The 19,355-nt window shown below is 50.8% G+C and overlaps 3 protein-coding genes across 3 annotated transcripts; 1 reads left to right on the forward strand and 2 right to left on the reverse strand.

Annotated features, from left to right (window-relative positions):
- Nucleotides 1-324: 324 nt before the first annotated feature.
- On the reverse strand, nucleotides 325-10,808 carry K489DRAFT_410215 (uncharacterized protein; the record flags this gene model as incomplete). The annotated part of the gene is made up of 2 exons (XM_033607680.1): nucleotides 325-2,983; nucleotides 3,037-10,808. 2 exons carry the CDS (start codon nucleotides 10,806-10,808, stop codon nucleotides 325-327), a joined length of 10,431 nt encoding a protein of 3,476 aa, XP_033460192.1.
- Nucleotides 10,809-10,916: 108 nt separating this feature from the next.
- K489DRAFT_225972 (uncharacterized protein) lies at nucleotides 10,917-11,378 on the reverse strand. Its single transcript, XM_033599770.1, has 2 exons — nucleotides 11,106-11,378; nucleotides 10,917-11,037 (listed from the first exon to the last, which is right to left on the reverse strand). The coding sequence occupies exons 1-2, from the start codon at nucleotides 11,294-11,296 to the stop codon at nucleotides 11,025-11,027; spliced, it is 204 nt and encodes a 67-aa protein (XP_033460193.1). The 5' UTR covers nucleotides 11,297-11,378; the 3' UTR covers nucleotides 10,917-11,024.
- Nucleotides 11,379-12,552: 1,174 nt separating this feature from the next.
- Nucleotides 12,553-19,086, forward strand: K489DRAFT_357526 (SpvB-domain-containing protein; the record flags this gene model as incomplete). Its single annotated transcript, XM_033602560.1, has 2 exons — nucleotides 12,553-15,253; nucleotides 15,359-19,086. Coding segments are annotated over 2 exons (6,429 nt in total), but the record flags the coding sequence as incomplete, so codon positions are not given.
- Nucleotides 19,087-19,355: the final 269 nt, after the last annotated feature.

Genomic DNA, 19,355 nt, shown 5'->3' on the forward strand with positions numbered 1-19,355 from the left:
ACTTTCACAGAGCCCCGACGATGGTCACACATTGAGTTTACAAGGAATACGAGCTGCACTGCACAGTTTACAGGTTCTATTGAAATCAACACGACGAGCCATTCCCAAAGCCGTGTCTCCGCGTTTAGACTTGCTAATCATACGTATTGAAGGCATCCATGGGACGCCCCACGAATTCTCACAGGAATTCAACAGTCGATTACAGGCGGTTGCCAGGAATTGTACGCTGAAAGCGTTATTGAGAACATGACTTGAACTAGTGCACATTGACAGCTACAGACGTCTTATCATCACGCAAAAGTCCGAAGTCGAACGCTTTTGCACCTACGGAAGGTCAACACCGTACTCGACCAGCAGCATACACCTGCTAGGTTTGCCATCATCGCCCAGAGTGATTGACAACGTCCAATCTGTTCCAAATGGTTTGTCCTTCAACTCGCTGGCGATGACGGGAGTCTTTTTGACATCAAAAGGCGCCGGTTCACCAGCCCCCATAGAGATATTTGCACCAAGTATAGCCACGTCCATAGAGAGCGTGACATTCTTGACCTTGCGATTGAGGCCTGGCTGCCGGGCAAAGAAGGGCAGACGCGTGGAAAGATCTCCTAGATTCAACCTTTGTTCTGTCTTCACGTCTTTCCGAAGGCTCGCCCATGCCGTGGCATATTCTGCACGGACGTCAAAGATGGCTGTACGGCCTATGATTGCGGTAGACTCGGTCGCGACTTTGAAAGCATCGACGACGGCTTTGTGCGCACCCCCGCGGAGACCTCCATCGAAGAGTGCAGTATAACGCATCTGCAGTACGACATCGAAAATTGTCTCGTAGTCGAATTGTCGAAGCTCGGGCAATTCTAGCGTCCATTTCGAGATGGCCCCAGCCCCTTCAAAGGGAAGGTATCGCGTACTGGAATCGCTAAAGTCGAGTTGGAAGACACCTGAGTCGTTCTGTGCGTTGCTCACGGAAATGGCCGAGATTGGCGCGGTCACAGACGCGAAACGACCACCACTACCGGTGCCGTTGCTGTCATCCGCATCCTTGGTATATGAGTCGGGTCGTGCTGGACTGATGCGGTATTCACTCGATGTCAGGGTCAGCGTGCCGTTGAGTGCAGTGTGCGGTCCAACAACACAAGGGACAGTCACGCTGACGGATTTGATTCGACGCATGTACTGCCCTGGGAAGTCCATATCGAAGAGAAGCTCTGGGAGGACGATCTCGCATTCACCACTCTGGCGGAGGAGCAGTAGTTGTGCCGGGTCAAGCATTCGCAGCGAGAACGACTTAGTCACCTCGAAGGAATGGCCACGTTCTTCCAAATAAGCACGCTCCAGACGCTTGAGGTCGCGGAAGAGATTCTCACCAGCTAGCAAGCCGTCATGTGCCGAATCAAAGTATCCAGCTTGAATGTATGCATCAGAGGACTTTTGCGGGCGTTCGTAGCGATATGCCAGTTCTGCTTTCTTCGCCAATGCGAAAGCTTCAGTGTAATATTGATGGTACAGAGTCTTGGTGACACCATCCATCCATCCGTAGAGATCAGCTGTTGAATATTTCTCACGAAGGAAGGTTGAAATTTCTTCGCTCTGATCCATCTGTTGTTGTTGCATGGCAATCTCTTTCTGTGCCATGTCGACGCGAATCTTGGCCGAAATGATCTGTTTGTTAACATTGACCACTTCGTGTCCAGCTGCATTGGCCTGAGATACGCGCTCCTGGAGGGCTCGCTCGTGGCCTGCCTTTGTCGCCATCATACCCGCTTTCTGACCAATTATCTCGCCAGCGAGCCCGATAATGCTAGATGCCACTTTCACTCCTGCGGCAATGTTTCTCGAACCGAATTCGGTAGTGATGCCGACACCCAACGGTTGACCTTGCACCGATGTTTGTGGCAAAACTTCCAGGATACCGGCAGCAGCCAAGACACCGCTCGCCGTGGCACCGACGATATGGGCTTTCTCGTTGTTCTCCATAGACGAAAGCTCAAGACTCGAAAGACCAAGTCCACCCTCCATGATCGGCTTTCCGATCCGGGCATCCAGCTCCTGAAATTCGCGCTCGGCATCGGGTACGGCTGACAAATCTCCACCAACGAGCTGCAAATAGTACAAGAGCCTGCTAACGGCGCCGTTGCGAGCGGTTTGAAGGTTCTCGAGAGACTGCTGAGCATCTTTCAATTGCATGTTTTTCATCTCCATTGAGGTTTTCTGCAACGCAACCTCATGTCGTTGTCGTAGCACGGCTAATCGCTCGAAATCCTTCTTTTCACGGATAGAGAGGAGCGCCTGACCTAGACCACGCACTTCGTTGATGAGCTCGAAAGCTTTCGATATGAGAAGTGTGAGCTTGCAATTCGGCAATGGGCCTTGCAGATCTTGCAGTACGCTGCCAAGGGATAAGCCTTGAGCAGCTGCTTGTACAAGTAGAGCAGGGTCAATGGGTGGCGCAAAGAGAGGAAGCTTTCTGAAAACGCCGTTGATGTCCTGCGAATGGCGAATCTTGAAAAGCCGATCATCGATCGTGTCCGCCAGGGCACGAATGTTGGGATTGTCAGGGATCGCAAAATAGAGGGTCTCGGCCGAGCCAAAAATAGTAGATTGGTACAAGTCACCATCATCAGCTGTCATACCTGCAGCTAGAGGCGTTTGGTTGCTGTAAGGGAAGGATTGCTCAAGCTCCACCAAAGCATTGGAGAATGGATCGTATCGCTTGCAAAGGCTCCAAAAGGTCTCTGGCTTGAGTGGCTTCTCCTGCGGGATTGGCTGTCCTCGTGGCCCATAGACATGTGAAGCCAACACGTATAATTGAATGGCTTGAGGAATACTTTCAAGCGTCTCTTGCTTGAACAGGGAGTCTCCCCAGGCGATGAGAATCTTGATGTAGGTGCTGACGACCCATCTCATGTAGGCCTGAGGTCGGGATCGGGCTACCAAGTGAGGCAGGAACGGGTGATCTGCCCACTCTTTGATGCGCATGTTCTCGCTATGAGAAGGTTAACCACGTATGTATATGACAGCAGATGGTGGCAAACTTACTCTTCGCGGGTGGTAGCCAGCTTGACAAACATATCCTCGATAGATGCAGTGCTGGCCGCGCGGAATGGTGCAAACTTCCAGCATCTTCGAGCATCCACACCGTTGTCCCCTTTACTGACGGACGGATCGAAAATGAGCTGGCAAATTTTGAGTGCTGCTTCATATTGCTGACATTGCAGCAATTTGTCGGCCATAAGCATGGGTATATGCAGCCCAAGCTCCCAATTGTAGATGGAATAGAGCTTCGACCGCTCATTGAAGCTCAGTGTTCTGGTGTCCTTCAGCTGTGACGCATCAAGAGCGTCGGAGGAAGCACCAAATCTATTGACGAGTGCCGTGGTCACCCCTGACGAGCCTAGATCGAGTAGATTTTTGTCATTGACGATTCCGTCAGCCAACTTTTCGACGAGCCTTTTACAATCAGTGGAACCTGCCAATTCAGCCATGAGGTCACCCACGATTGCATTGTAGAAGCTTTCCTTCTTTTTCTCTACGGCGTTGTCATAAATGATAGACGGGCCAAACTTGTCGTCAAATTTAGATCGTGACGAGGATGAAGCCTCGATCCGTGGCACCGCGAGTGCACTGGTATCAAAGGAACCATCCAATTGAAGCGAAGCCATATATGGTGCATTGGTCGACGTCTCTTCGATAATGCCAAAGGACAAATTGGTGTACTGAAATTTGTCCAAGGAAGTGACTTCCTCGGAAGATTTAGAAAGCTGGCCGCCGTCAAAGAGCCAGGTGCCAAGCTTTTCTTTGGATCCGATTGCAGATACCAAAGATAGGATGACTCCACTTCCTGGCACGGTGCCTTGAAGACTCGGGACAAGCGCATACTGGCCAGGATGCACAAAGTTCAATGCAGCAAGCTTGATCTCATCTTTTTTGACAACCGTCCTGGTGGGCGTGTGAACGACCGGATCCGGACACAACTTTCGTGTGGTCCATACGCCGTCTCGACGTTCTGTCCAGCTCAGGCGAATATCATAGTTTTGTTCGGGTGGATCGTCTTTCGTATTTGCGGCCACTGCACGACTGGTTACCTCTAATGTGAAGAGCAAAAGTCTTCCGCGAAACATATAAGGTGCGAGGTGGCTACCGCAGTAGGGGACCTCTTTAGCATCATCATAGCTGAACGTAGGTTTTTCCTTGGCGCCGTCAGACTTGACTTTTATCCACCGCGCGATGCCGGCGATCAAGGGGATCTCGATCTTGATCTCTTCCCAGCCGGCCCAGTAGCCCGAAGCGGCTGCGGCGTACGTGAAATTGTTATAAAGATAGAGAAAAGGCGAGGCGATCGTGCGAGCGAAAACGTGAATGCGCTGCGGCTTGTATCCGTCGGCTTTCTCCACATACATAGCCACAGCTTGTACGTTGGAAATATTGGCAACATTCGAGACATAGCGCCGAATGCTCGTGTCAACGGTGTCGCTCGAGAGATTCTTCTGCATGAGCTCCGACTCGAGCTCCAAGAACTGCGGTGTCTTGTTGTCACGCAAAGCTGGATCGATCCAGTTCTCGGGGTAGAGGAAGATCTTGCGATTGGCTTCCCAAACGCGATATTTCTCCATCCAAGTCCAACGTTTGCGGTCGAGAGCATCGCTCGGCACACCACGATCTTCTTCGAGACCCAGGAAGCATCGTTGAATGAACAATTGGACGCTCGAGGTAGCTTGCACCACACGTGAGGTCTCCATCAAAGACGTCATTTGTACGTCGATGAGGAAATATTCAAAAAGGTCGTCCGCGTCATGGATCTCGTTATCTTTGGTGAGCTCCTCCTGAACCAAGAGATAGCTCACGAGAGATTGACTCTGCTTTTCTCTCAACTTGTTGTTGATCGGACGGACAGCCTTCACCCACGTATCAGCGTCGAAACGTGATTTGGCGATACGCTGGATGTCCTGAGAAACTACGTGGTATGCGGAGTATTCGTCAGATGCAGTGCCCATGGGACTCGCCCAGCCGATTAATGTAGCGATGTCGACATCGAGCTTTTGCGAGAGCTTGATCGATCGCTGGAAACGAGCCAAGATCTCCGCGTCACGGAAGTCCTTCGGCGTTCCGGTGGTGTAGTTGAGCTTGGTGAGCATGTGCGAAACGCTTTCTTCCGGCCAGCTTGTAGCGGAGCAGATTTGAAATCTCAGCTCGTCTTGCGTCGGCTTTTCATCCTTATTGTCGTCCGCCCAGCTGAACAAGTCGATCAGTGAACGCGGCGCAGTAGTCGGAAGCGCCTTTTTGAGAGCGAGGTAATTTTGGATCCTGATACATTCTTGGACATTGTGGATGCCATCGAAGTTGAGGCTGGGTTTCACATCTTGTGGCAATCCCTGCGATCTCATGAACAATACTTCGCGTGATCCTAGACGGAACGATTTGAAAAACAAAGCCAGCTTCTTCATCTTCAGGAAGATAAGATACATCTGCGCGGGTGCAAGATCTGGCAGAAGGGCAGTCTCAGGGATCGCAGAACGCTGGTTTCCACCGATCTTCCATTTGAGGTCGGAAATAGCACAGCCATGCAGCTCGAGTGTATTTAAGCTTGAGGCGTCAAGTTTCTGTGACAGCTCGCTCGACCAGATCTCTGCCTGACCTTCTTTCTGTGTGAACGTCTGACGATCATTGTTCAGGATCATGACCGCATTGTTAGCCCCAGTGCTCACCGCAAAAGAGTAAACATCGTGGATCGAGGGACAAAGGTAGCCTTTCCACCAAGCGCGGAAGGACTTCTTGGGAACATCTTCTGCCCGGCCAGTCTCAGAAGTTCGCCAGAGGAATTCATGATTGACGTTCTTCAGCCAAGATCCGGGAAGTCGAATGGCATACTTCTTATCGCTATTGAACTGGACAGGATCACTTTCGTATCTGGTGGTGCCAGATGCCTCGATGCGTTTGAAAGTGATCAGTCGGCCACTCGTTGACAAGAACAAGGATGCATCTAGTTGACTAGTGTATGAAAACTCGGTGATGCGCAGATCTTCAGGCTTCTCTGGCTGGGTCACGATGAAGACGGCCTTGACCGATTCGGGCGGCACAAAATATCCTTGCCAGCAGTTGACGCTGTCGGAAACCGACTTTAGCACGAAGTCGATTGCCGATTGTGGCGGCGCAGGTGCCAAAGAAACGATCTGATCGAGGAGAGTGCTAGAGCTTAAGTACTTTTGTTGGGTAATCGACATGATCTCTTCAATCAAGCTGAACGTGCCGGGTCGCTTGTTCACAAACCGATCATAGACATTGGCGTAGAGCTTCTCCGTCATGTCAGCGATCTTCTCTGTCCTCGACGGACCTGTCCTGCTGGTCGATCTTGCGCCAGGAGCATTGGAAATCGTTTGCGGGAGTAGTTTCTCAAGAAGTTCCGAGATTTTGTTCTTGATCACGCGCTGAGGTGCGGCTTGGGGATCGTGAGGTGTTATGACACTCTCAAGCAGGGTCCGGGCAAGATCGGCATCGCTGAACCCGGACACGGAGGCTAGAGTCTCCACAATGGAGTTATAAGTAAGTCTTCTCTGCAAGAAAGGGGTAAACTGCTCCAGAAAGAACCGTATTTTGAAAGCTGGAGTTCGTGTATCCGACTGATACTCCTCTTCTTCTTCATGGTCATCTTCGAAGGCTTCGATATCGTATTCGTCTTCGTCGCTCATGAACTCCATGTCGTCGTAGGAATAGAGACTTCGGGAATCTCGTTGAGGTTGAGAAAAGCCTCTGAACGAGCCTGCGCCAGCTTCGTGACGTACAACAACCGTCGATGGGGCACGACTACTAGCTCGTGGTAAAACATCCAGTCTCGGCTCATTCGTACTCAAGCCGTTTGCTTTGATAGCTAGGTTCTCGGCTGTGATTTTCTCTCCGTTGGCCGGTGGTGAAGGCTTGGCCGGTGACGGTGGCTTCGCCGCCGGAGCAGGGTAATCAGGAGCGAGAATGTTGCGATTCACCCCAGATATTTCCTCTTCAATGAGGCTGGCGGGTAGAACTCCCATAAGTGTCTCTTGGAAGATCGTTATCGGGTTCTGCCGGACCTGGGCAAAGCATCTCTTCCACTGTGCCTCCGAGCTTCGCGCGCTGCGCCGGCTAGACCTGCGCATACCCGAGGCGGAAAGATCGGGGTTTGCTAATAGTCTGACCGCGTCCAGGGCCAAGTTGTACTCCCTGTCGCTGAGAATTCCACACACTTTGAGCATACCCTTGGGATTATCTGAAAGCTTACTTTCAGTGGCTGTAATTTTTGCAGGCCCTGTGGCAAAATACGTGACCTTGTTGTGGGTAAGTTCCGCTAGCTTCGCGTTCAGGCTCTTAGCTGTGTCCACGTCGAGATAGGGAGCATCGGCGGCTTCCGAGGAGATCGTCCCTTGTAGCAACTGCACTACTTTCTCCACTGTGGCGTCGTCCAGGAGCTTTCCCATACGCGTCCTGGCAGTCTCAATATCATCTTTTCCAGGGCCATATTCTTTCTGAATAGCCAAGGCGCCGTCAACGAGTTGCTTTGTAATCTTGAGTGAGCCGATCTGCGTCAGCGCCAAAGTATCATTAGGCGTTGACACCGAATCCACGACGAAACGCAACTCCGACCACGGGATGCCAGAGTCGACAATTTTGCGCCAGCGTTCAAGAAAATTTAGGGTTTCGGCTGGTGTCCGACAGGGGCTCCCGCGAGCCCCGGAACCAAAGCCTTGGAAGATCTGATACAAATCATTGATCTTGACGGAAAGGATCCTGGCCAGCAAGGCATAGCTGTAGATTTGTGAGATACTCTTGAGATTGAGCTTGTCCTCGATAGCATATTTCCTCTCCTTGTCATCCGCAGTCTTGCCTAGGAGATAGTCAAGATCGGTGTTGCGAATGTTGAGAGCTGCAATCACTGTCAACCTTTGAGAAGTAATGGTTACGGAAGGGTCAGTGAAATAATTGCCATTGTTGTCAGGCTTGAACGAATTATCAATGTCTCGAAGATTACGGCGGTTGAAAAGCCGATCGTATTGAGATTTCGGGCCAGCTGCCGTTATAGGTGTCCACAAAGTCAGGATCTGCTCAATTGAAACGCCGGTGAGCTCGACAATGCGCTTGATCGCAGCCAGCTGCTCCACGGTACCAAATGAAACATCAGCCGGCGCGTGAACATGTTCTTCCTCGTCCTCGGAGGGTATATTGGAAAAATCCGAGTCAACAAAGTCGTTGAACTTGATTGCATCTTCATCGTGAGTATGAATAACGTCCGCATTAATACCACCGGGAATATCAGAAGGGCCTGGGTCACTAGAGCTTGTCGCTGGAAGTGGTATGCTCAGAGCCCTGTCAACTTCTTGAACAGACCAGGCAAGGGTGCGCCAGACTCGGGTGAAAACATGAATACGGTCCCATTCGTCGACCGAAAGCGGCGAACCATCGAGATGTACCAACCGCACATGATCGATGTTGGCAGTGCCTCCGAGGGTGGCGTCTTGCACCCAGAGGTCGTTTGTCTCCAAAGGTGACGATTTGCAGAGCACGCCTTGGATAATCTGCCAAGTCTTCCCGTCAGTAGCTTTCACGGTGAAGCTGTAATCCGGAAAGGCATTGTTGAGTGTGTAGTCTTGTGAAGGAGCGCCATACGACACCAGGCCATCGACATCGACGGAGCCTACACGCTCGCCGCTTGGCTTTCTGATGAGACCATCGGATGTGAGAGTACCGAAAAGAGTCGTTTCCCTAGATCCAGCAGCATAGATGTCCCCCGTAATTCGAAGCTTAGGGCCTTCGCCCTTTTCCAACACGGCCATTCTGCCCACGAGGGCAAAGTGCTTGGCTAGCCAATTACGGAGAGCTAAGATGTGCGGCGCTATAGCACCAGACGCAATTGGTCCAGATTTAGTATCAATGGGGAAAAATCTCATCAGCTGAGTATTCGAAGAAAGTGCTTGTGCCATCTTCTCGAACGACCGCGCATCATTCGTGTCTGTATATAATTGCAAGTGTCGATAGCTGAGATGAAGTGCTTCCACAATGAGCTTGTCTCGACCAGTCGGAAAGCACGGATTACAGAATTTGGTCTGGATGATCTCGAGTAGGTCAGCGTATTTGATTCCCAGTCGGGGCAGGAGCTCCGCTTTGACGAGACTGGCGCCCGACTCTGCAGACGTGAGTTCCTGAATGGTCTTGAATCCCCAGTACTGCCAGGGATCTTTAAGGCCGATTCGACGACGATACGCCTCATCTGCGACCTCCTTGAGGCCCTCAGTATGGGCGAAGTGCTCCTTCTGCCAGAACACGCCTTTGGTCCAGATGAGAAATTCTTCCTGGCACAATCCAAGTACTTCGCAATACTCTTGAGCGCGTAAAGCTCGCTCTTGGAGTTTGACCAGGCGCTCGTCGGCGTCGTCGTCCACATCGTTCTGATCATGCTTGTGAGAAATGGCAGCTTGACCTTTTCCAAGCTGTAGGCGTTTGGTGCCATCGATGAGCTCGGAAGCTTTCGGTCGAAATTCTTTGACAAGCTCAGCCCTAGTGACTCCCAGAAAGGAGAGAAAAGCGCGCTGTGCGTCCAATGGCTGATGATAAGGAAGACTGGTTGGATAAACAGCACTTGCCAGTTGCCGATATGCCTCACTTTTGAAATTCTGGGGTTGGGAGAGAAGGTCTTCCGAATCGCGACCATTCACATTGTATGCATCAATGATGTTTTGTCGGGGCTGGGATACGTCCTTCTTGTACTCCGGCAGGTGAACAACGAAGGATTCTAACACTTCATTGACCAGATCTATGTAGGGAAGGATTGTTGTAGTATTGTCCGCCGAGAGGTCCATATGCAAAAGGTCGGGTCTACGTCGGTGAAGTCGTTGCAGCACGGTACCAGAGATATCGGCCTCCACGTCTGCCGGACTATTGTCAAACTTGTACTTTCCTTTTGCTGGTACTTGGAGATAATGTAGTAAGTCGACGAAATATGCAGTCGGGCTGTAGACTGTTTGGTTTTCATTTATGACTCGGTAGTCAAGTGGTCCCAAGAGGCTCTCCAAGTCAGGATTCATGCCGTACTGTATCAGCTTATCTCTGACTATGCGTACGCGCGAAGCTCGATTGCCCACAGCAAGAGTCGGCTCGGCCATTGAAGACATAGCAGCGGAGCGAATATTCAATGCCCGCTCTCGATTTGCTTGAGTAATGAAGGTCGCCAAACGCTTTATCTCAGCGATCTCATCTTTGGACAATCCCGGAAGCGTCGCCTCTAGATTGGGCAACGAAACACGCGAAACAGCAGCTGCAGACGAGGCACCGACCGTCCACAGCGCAACAAGAGCTGCTGGAGTAGGGCTGAAGCTTTGAAGCCTGCCCAAACGCAAAATCTGGTCTAAGATGAGCTGTCGTCTTGGGCCAACGATACCGTCCATGAGGCGCGCGTCCTCGAGTAACTTTCGTTTCAAGGGTGCTGATGCCAGGGCATTGTCGTCCAATCGTTTCAACACCGAAACTAGGTCGGTCCTTGTGGCTTCATTGTCTGTCAACAGCTCCCCTCGATTTACCATTCCTTGGATGAATCCTGTAGGTTGGGCCAGGAAAAGGGCCGTTCCAAGCGAACGTGAGAGCGCGCTGTTGCCGTTGACATATTTCAGCAATTCGTCTTTGTTTGCTTGCACGGCATAGTCCCTCAGGGAGGAAAGCTGGAGGTCTTTCTTCAGAGTGTCGAGAAGTACGTGCGAAGCATCACTGCCGACACCTGGCTTTGGTGATGTCTCTGGTGTCGTCGGTTTATTGTTGGCGGTATCTGCAGGAACTGTTCCACCTTCTGTAGCCATTGTGCAATGGCGACGATGAGAAATTCGGGTATAGGTATAGGTAGCTCAAAAAGTCTCCGAACGAATCTCTGGGAAGATTTGTCAGTAGCATTAAGGATCAAACTTGGACATCGATGAGAGATAGAGATTTATTGAAAGGCCCTTCTTGAATAGCTACGATCAAGGGACTGCCCAATTCTCCCTTCCCAATGGCGTGGCTTCTTCGACGACCGGATGCTATGCTTGGATACTACCACTGTCATTACCTTGGCAGAACAGCGCCTCCTGTCGGAAGCTACGACGACGAGTACACAGTACATATGTGTAACTGTACATCTACCTGTAGGCATCAGGCCTGTTGCGGCCAAGTATCGTAACTCCGCGCAGATGCAGGAGCTCATTGTAAGGGTCCTGCATAGCCACGTGCATGTTTTGGGGAAGTGACATTGTGATAGTGTATCACAATCGACGCCTCGCTCGGTGTTTCCGATGGGCTGATGGTAATGCATACGAAATCAGTATTATTGATGGGGTGTCTCTTGGCCATCTCCTGATGTTAAATCTAGGTGTTTTGTAAGAGCTGTGTGTTTACTGTGGCTGGCTGAAGGCTTGTGTCCCCCGCGCAGGATGCTGCAAGCTGTTTCGAGATCCAGACAATCCCCCGAAGCGAGACTTATAACCCGTATGTGGGAATAATGTCATTCTTGCATGCATGTGAACTGACGGACTTGCCTTTCGGCGGTATGCCTAGCAAGGTCAAGATGAGTGTAACGACATCGAGAGGGTTCGTGTTCCGATCGTTTGCTGCACAAAACCCCTTTGTGCTCGACATTACAGTATCGTCCAGAAGCAATAGTATAGCGTAAGGAAGCTCGTATAGTACACCGTACTTTCCCATCGTTCTGCCACAGTCGCGAGGTTGAAGAACTTACTGTGAGAAGTACCTGCCTACCTAGATAGGATGAGAGCACCTTTGCCTGAATCAAATGATCTTTCCTTCGTCGAAGCACAAATAAGTGGGCAGCCTGTCTTCGCTATCCTCCAACCACGATGACCCGATCATGCTATGGGACGTGGCTCTCCCGCACCACAAGCCAGGCGATCTACTGCATAAAACATACGATGTGGTGCGATTGCGGACCTGCGGAGTATACACTTGAGAATAGTGACAGGTAAGAGCTCGCTTACCATGAATCTGAGCGCATCAGGAACGAGCACACCGCACGATATGCTGTCGACTCCTTACACTGTAGAGATGGTTCTCTTCCGTAGCGCCACACGCGCTCATTCCGAATTGGTGGCGTCGTTAGGTACTCGTGCCTCTGCAAGCAAATATGCATCATGAGATCTCGTCGATACTTGGTATGCATTAGTGGTGCCTCATACACAGCTTGAGGACAATGGGTGCTGCTCTTGAATGTCGCATACACAATCATCACCGTCCATAGTTCCGATCCTGGCCTGGTACAGCTGCTGGGCAAAGGAACATCGCAGGGGCAGTGAGTTTTGTGCAAGTTCATCTTGCTAGACCTCAAGCCCAGCTTTGGGCTGTGTTTACAAAAAAATTGCCAATTGCTCATTGAAGGTAAGTATCGCTTTCGTGCTTCTTGACTTTGTGCTTACTTGTGCTTGTCGCCGGTAAATTTGTCAACATTTCCATCATTGACGACTCACGATCTCGAGTGGATGAAGGCAATCCGCTGCTCTTCTATTCAATCAACTCTGCAGACAAGCCTCCACTTCGTTCCAGGATACAGTGACAAACATGGCAGAAGACAAAGCAGGCGAGACTACTACATCGACGGGATCAAGCAACGATGCATCTTCCACCTTTGGCCCCCCGCCGGCCATTGTGGCACCTTCGGGAGGCGGCACTCTCAGAAGCATGGGAGATAGCTTCGCGATGAACAATTCTACAGGAACGGGCTCTTACTCAATACCCATCAAGATCACTGCGGGTCGCAACGATTTTCCGACATCTCTAAGTCTTCGGTATAGCACTGGGCAGGGAAATGGTTCATTCGGAATAGGCTGGAGTCATTCATTCGAGCAAGCCATAACTCGCAAGACCAATCCCTCGCTCCCGAGATACATCGATGATGACGACTCGGATGTCTTCGTACATTCCACCTTTGGTGATCTCGTTCCTTGTCTTGAGCGTCAGGGTCGCGAAGTTGGGCCCGTCTTCGTCAAAGTTCCTGATAAATATACCGTCAAGCAATATCGTCCACGATTTGAACAATCATTCTCACGTATCGAGCTCTGGACGAGCGTTGAAAATCGGCATGACAGCCACTGGCGTGTCTTTTCGCCTGACAATGAATTATCGATTTATGGAAGGAATACCGACTCAAGAATATCCTTTGATCAATCTTCCTCGAGGACCTTTTCATGGCTCTTATCAGAGGAATACAATTGCTATGGAAATGTCCGACAATTCTTTTACAAAGCCGAAGATGACAGCAACATTGATTTTTTTAAAGCCTGCGAGTCAAATCGCAACAAACAAGTACGAAGCCGCATGCGTTATCTCAAGAAAGTCTGCTATGGAAATCGTCAGCCGGTCGCAATGGGATCCTTGACTAACGGCTCCAAGACCTCATTCATGTTTGAGATCATCTTTGATTATGGCGAGCATGATCAATCCGTCCCGACTACCGAGGAGAAGAATCCTTGGTCTGCGAGGAAAGACCCGTATTCATCATACCGGTCTGGTTACGAAGTCCGTTGCTATCGCGTTTGTATGCGAATTCTCATGTTTCATCACATTCCAGAAGAATTGGGCTGTTCCGACTATCTCATTCACTCGACTGACCTAATGTATCACGAGTCGGTTCATTGCTATAAGCTGAAGTCGGTGCAAAGCATTGGATACATTGCAAGTCCTCAATTGCGTCCGAGCGACACACCTGTGGCAGTGGAGCAATACGAAAAGCAAGGCTTGCCTCCTTTGCAATTCGAATACACTCGTGGTGTGACAAAAGAAGAGTTGCAAGCTGTTCAGCCAAAGTATTGTTATGACATTGAGAGCTTTTCCGATATCGCGTCGTTAGGTTCAAGTACGGTCTCATGGGTTGACATCATGGGAGAGGGTATTCCAAGTGTCCTGATCACATCTGGAGACGAATGGTATCTGAAGCAGAATTTGAGTGCTGCAAGCCGTTCTCGACAAAGCACGACGGTAGCCAACACCTACGAACTTCGTCTGAGCGCCCTGAAAAGCATCCCGATTCGTCCGTCGTTAAGGGGACAGAATGTGTCTTTGCAAGACGTCGGTGCCAACGGAAGTCTGGACTTGCTGTGTCAGGACGACACTACGCAAGGATTCTTCAAAAGCCGGGCGCCAGAGTCTAGAACCGGTGAGGACCTGATTGTCTGGGATGAGTTCAAGCTTTTCAGTCAATACCCGAACTTTGATTCGGCTACCTTTGTTCGGCATCTAGATATGACCGGAGATGGAACAGCGGACGCGTTGGTGTTTGCGAATAACGAGCTGATGTGGTATCGATCGCTAGGCGAAACAGGATATGATCCGCCCAGTCGCGTTGTTGTCGCCCCTGGAACTCTCGATTCGCCCGTTGTACTTTTGTCTCAAGAAGACCAATCGATATATCTGGCGGATATGAGCGGAGATGGCCTGTCAGATCTCGTACAGATCCGCAATGGACTGGTGAGGTACTGGCCCAACACAGGGAATGGCACCTTTGGCGAAGCAGTCCACATGGACGCAAGTCCCGTCTTCGACGACGATGCAGCCTTCTCGCCGACTAAACTTTACCTAGGCGACATTGATGGCTCTGGTACCACGGATCTAGTCTACAATCGTGATGGTATCGTCACGATATACTTGAACGAGTCAGGCAACGGCTTCAGTACACCTATCGCGTTGTCAACGATGATTCCACATACACAAAACCATACTCTCTCCATGATCGATCTCTTCGGCAATGGGACATCGTGCCTCGTGTGGTCCTCGGATCTCCCTTCACACCAAGGCCAAACATCACTACAATACATCGACCTTACAAAAGGCCTCAAGCCACATCTCCTCTGCAAAGCGTCGAATGGCCTCGGGGCGGTATCAGAGTTCTCATATGCTCCTTCGACATCGTATTATCTTCGAGACAAGATGAGCGGAAGCCCATGGCTCACTCGTCTCCCGTTCCCGGTGCATTGCGTTGATACGGTTGCCAAGACCGACCTCATCACCGGTCGAAAGTTTGTACAGCGGTTTTCGTACCATCATGGTGCATATGACCATGATGACTGCGAGTTTGCAGGCTTTGCTATGGTCGAGCAATGGGACACAGATCTATCGTATGTTGTGGCAGGTACTGAAGATGCATCGAACTGGACTACGGGTCTAAACAGCGAGCCTGCTCACACAAAAGCTTGGTACCACACGGGTGTCTTGAGTCATGACGAGCTTCGCGTGTCTCTCGCCAGAGAGTATCATCGCCCGCTCAGTACCGTATCATCCTCCACGTCCTCCCCGGAGGGTAGCGTAGGTTACACGTCCTCCATGGAGGATGACATAGTCTATGAACAAGGCGATATCACTGCTGAAGAAGCTAGACAAGCAACACGCGCGCTCAGGGGCACATTATTGAGGGAGGAAGTATCTGCAGGGGATGCAAGCCTGACGTCGAGCCCACCATACCAGATCAATGACCATGCCAGTACAATCAAAATTCTGCAACGCTGCCTTCGGAGCGGAGTGATGGCCGTCATTCACAAGAGTGACAGAGAGTCTGTGGTCACGAACGTGGAGCGACAGACGAATAGCGAACCGAAGATCAGTCACTCCATGGTTCTCGCTCGAGACAAGTACGGTAGAGTAACAGAGGAGGCTCAAATTCATTACGGCCGCAATAAACCGGACTTGTCATTATCGGCCACAGACCAGAATATTCAAGGCAAGACAACCATAGAGTACACGTTCACAGAGTTCACGAAGGACGTCTACGATCCAGGTCGAGTATATCGCTTGCCCGCCCCGCTATCAATGAAGAAATTCGCTCGAGAGATAACTCTCAATAAGGATAAGCGATATGTGCCCTCGGAAATTCGCGGCATGTTCAAAGATTCTGAAAGCAAAGACAGCAATTTGAGGCAACTTGTATCACATACCGAGATACGTTATCGTAAGGACGACCTGACGGATGTGACAAACACGCTCGAATCTCTAGCACTTCCTGGAGCTGCCTACCATCTTTGTCTTACGCCTCAAATGCTTGCAGAATGGAAGCCGCCGACGAAACTGCAAGACCCGGCATTGTGGTACGACACTCTCATTGCCGAAGGTGGTTATGTCAATCTGAAGCAAGATGGAAATCTTTGGGTAAAGGAGAATGGTCCTTTGTATCACCCGCAGCCTGGAGCAACGCCTAAAGATGAACTTGCGCTAGCATCGTCGGCTTTCTTCAGCCCGCGCCGCTTCGTCGATAACTATGGCAATGTGTCAAAGATTGACTGGGACTCCTTCTACCTAACGCCTACCGCCATGATCAATGCCTTGAACGAGGGCATCATGAGCATCACCGATTATAGAGTGCTTCAACCTCGACAAATCATCGATATCAACGGAAACCAGACACGATTTGCATTCGACCCGCTTGGGAATCCCACGGCAACTGCAGTCTCTGGTAAAGGCGGGGAGGGTGACTCATTAGATCAGTCAACCATTCCGCTGTCACAAGATCAGATCAATACTTTCTTCGACGATCCATTGGCCGCAGCTCCACGTCTCCTAGGTAAGGCATCAACGAGGGTTATCAATGACATCTGGAGCTTCAGCACGAATGGCAGGAAATCGCCTGTGAGGACAGCTCAAATATCGCGCGAGGTTCATGCTTCCACCAGCGTCGAAAGTCCTGTGCAAATCGTGATCGACTACATCGATGGCTTCGGACGATCGATCCAGAAGAAAGCAATCGCGGAAGCGGCGCAGGATACTCCAAATATATCTCGTTGGCGTTGCACGGCGTGGCAAGTGCTGAACAACAAGGGGTTGGTCGTGGAGAACTTCGAGCCCTTCTTTGACAACTCTTCAGCTTTTGTGCTTGGTCGGAAGGAGGGTGTCAGTACACTTCATGCATATGACGCGATGAGCCGCGAAGTGGTTACTATATCGCCAAACCGAACATGGACTAAAAGCATCCCGACCCCGTGGGATAGCACCGTTTACGACGCTTCCGACACGCTCGAGTTACCGCTGGAGAAAGACGTGTATGCCATGAGTTTTCTCAAAGATCTCTCAGAAGACCGCCTTTCGCCTAGTTGGCTCGAGCACCGAATGACGTTGCCTGATGGTAACCGGGAGAAACAAGCTGCCAAACAAAGTCAGGCATATGGTTGTACGCCATCGACAACTCATATCGACGCCAAGGGCCGCCCCTTTCTCGTGCAAAAGAAACTGACGGACTCTCAAAATACATTTGTTCGCACAGTCTTCAATCATGTGGACAAACCTGCAAAAATCCAAGACACTGGGGGTCGTTTCGTCAGCGCCACCTCGTATGATCTGCTTGGACGACAGATCCATCAACTTGCATTGGATTCTGGAGAGTCTTGGATGCTGCACACTGCTTCAGGCGAGGCTTTCCAAACATTCAATGACCATGGTGGTCGCCTTCGCAATGTGTACGATAAACTTCGCCGGAACATCGCGGTATTTTGTCGGACTGCTTCCACATCAAAGGAATATATGATGACCAAGACTACTTACGGCAGTAGCTCCGAGTTCAACAACAAAGGCCATGTTGTCCGCAACTACGACCAGTCTGGACTTACCTCTACACCTCATTGGGATTTCAAGGGAAATTGCTTGTCTAAAGACGTTCAATTGGCAAAGCAATATTCCACCGAGCTTGATTGGCAGCGCGACAACCCTCTTGAGGATGCCATATATCGTACTGCGTGTCGCTACGATGCTCTGAATCGTATCACTTCTTGTATTGCACCAGACGAGACTGTGACCAAGACGACCTACCTCCGAGGCGGGCTCGTCGGCTCAACACAAGTCAATATCAGAAGTGAAAAAGATGTCAAAGGCTGGAAATGGAAATCAGTGACCAGCAACAAGCAATACGATGCTCATGCAAGACTGATATCGGAGACTCAAGGTAACGGTACTGTGGTCAAAGTTGAGTTTGATCCTCTTACACAAGCAACGTCGCGGAGACAAGCTCAATTGAAGGGAGTCGTTCTTCAGGATATTTCTTTCACGAGAGACGTCCAACAACGCATTACGTATGCGAGTCGAACATCGCAAGTTCCGGACATTGTTCGGCTCGCTGGGAGCGCTGATTCAGCATATGTGTACGACGCTTTGGGTCGATTGATCAAGTCTACCGGTCGCGAAGACATTGCTCAGTCAAAGGGCAGACCGGATGCCCCTGGTACCGAAGGGCTGAAAGCAGATTCCACTGGCATGAGGAGATATACTGAGGACTACACTTATGACATCTACAATAATATGCTGAGCATCGACCACAAGATCGAAGATCCGAAATATTCAGGCTGGCTGCGGAAAATGACTTATGCCGAACAGACCATCCTTGGAGAGACGTTCACCGGCAATCGGTTGGCGACATCCACGATCGGTAAGACTACGGAAAAGTATGAATACGACAGCGCCGGCAATACGATCTCAATGCCGCACTTGTCCAAGGTCAGCTGGGATATTCTCAATCATATGCGAAGTTCCGCAACGCAAATGACCTCATCCGGCGTGCCAGAGACGACCTGGTACGTCTACAACTCGGCAGGCGAACGGACTCGCAAAGTCACCGAACGATATCGAAGCGCGAACGAGCCTGTCCGCAAGCTGAGCGAGCACATCTATATCGATGGCTTTGACGTCTATCGCGAGTACGGAGGAAGAGGTGTCGAGACGAAATCTTGCGAGAGTGTGCGCGTGCTAGAATCCGAACAACCCCTACTGATCATCGAGCACTGGTCCGATCGCGGCAGCACGCCACTCATGCGATATCCGATCGCCGACGAACATAGCTCCATCAGCCTGGAGCTCGACGACACGGGACAGATGATCTCATATGAGGAATATTCCGGTTTTGGTGGCACAACACATCGGACCCTGCGCAAGAATATTCCCAAGCCTTTCCGCTTTGCCACCAAACGTCGAGATCAGGAAACGAGTCTTTACTATTTCGGAGGTCGATACTATGCCCCTTGGCTGTGTCGATGGATGAGTCCCGACCCATCCGGGTTGGTCGATGGCACGAATACATACATCTACTGCGGTGCAGATCCGGTCAATCACGTCGACCCCGACGGTCATACGAGGGAAGGCCAGACTAACCAAGAAATCCGACCGCCTGCCAATCATCCACTGTCAAATGCAAGAAGGAGACTGTTGAGTGGATCCAGTGACAGCAGTCCTGCCCCGCCCCAACCCGTGAGGAACTCTGTGGACCGTCCCCGACCTGCACCCTTTGGAGGCAATCTTCTCGCAACAACCCAAAGAAACATCAACGCGCATGCAAGGCAGCAGATGTTCAATGGCGGGAACCCCATCTACATCATCGCGCTGATGGCGAGCTCGAG

Source organism: Dissoconium aciculare (genome assembly GCF_010015565.1).
Source record: "Dissoconium aciculare CBS 342.82 unplaced genomic scaffold K489scaffold_6, whole genome shotgun sequence".
Lineage (NCBI taxonomy): Eukaryota > Fungi > Ascomycota > Dothideomycetes > Mycosphaerellales > Dissoconiaceae > Dissoconium > Dissoconium aciculare.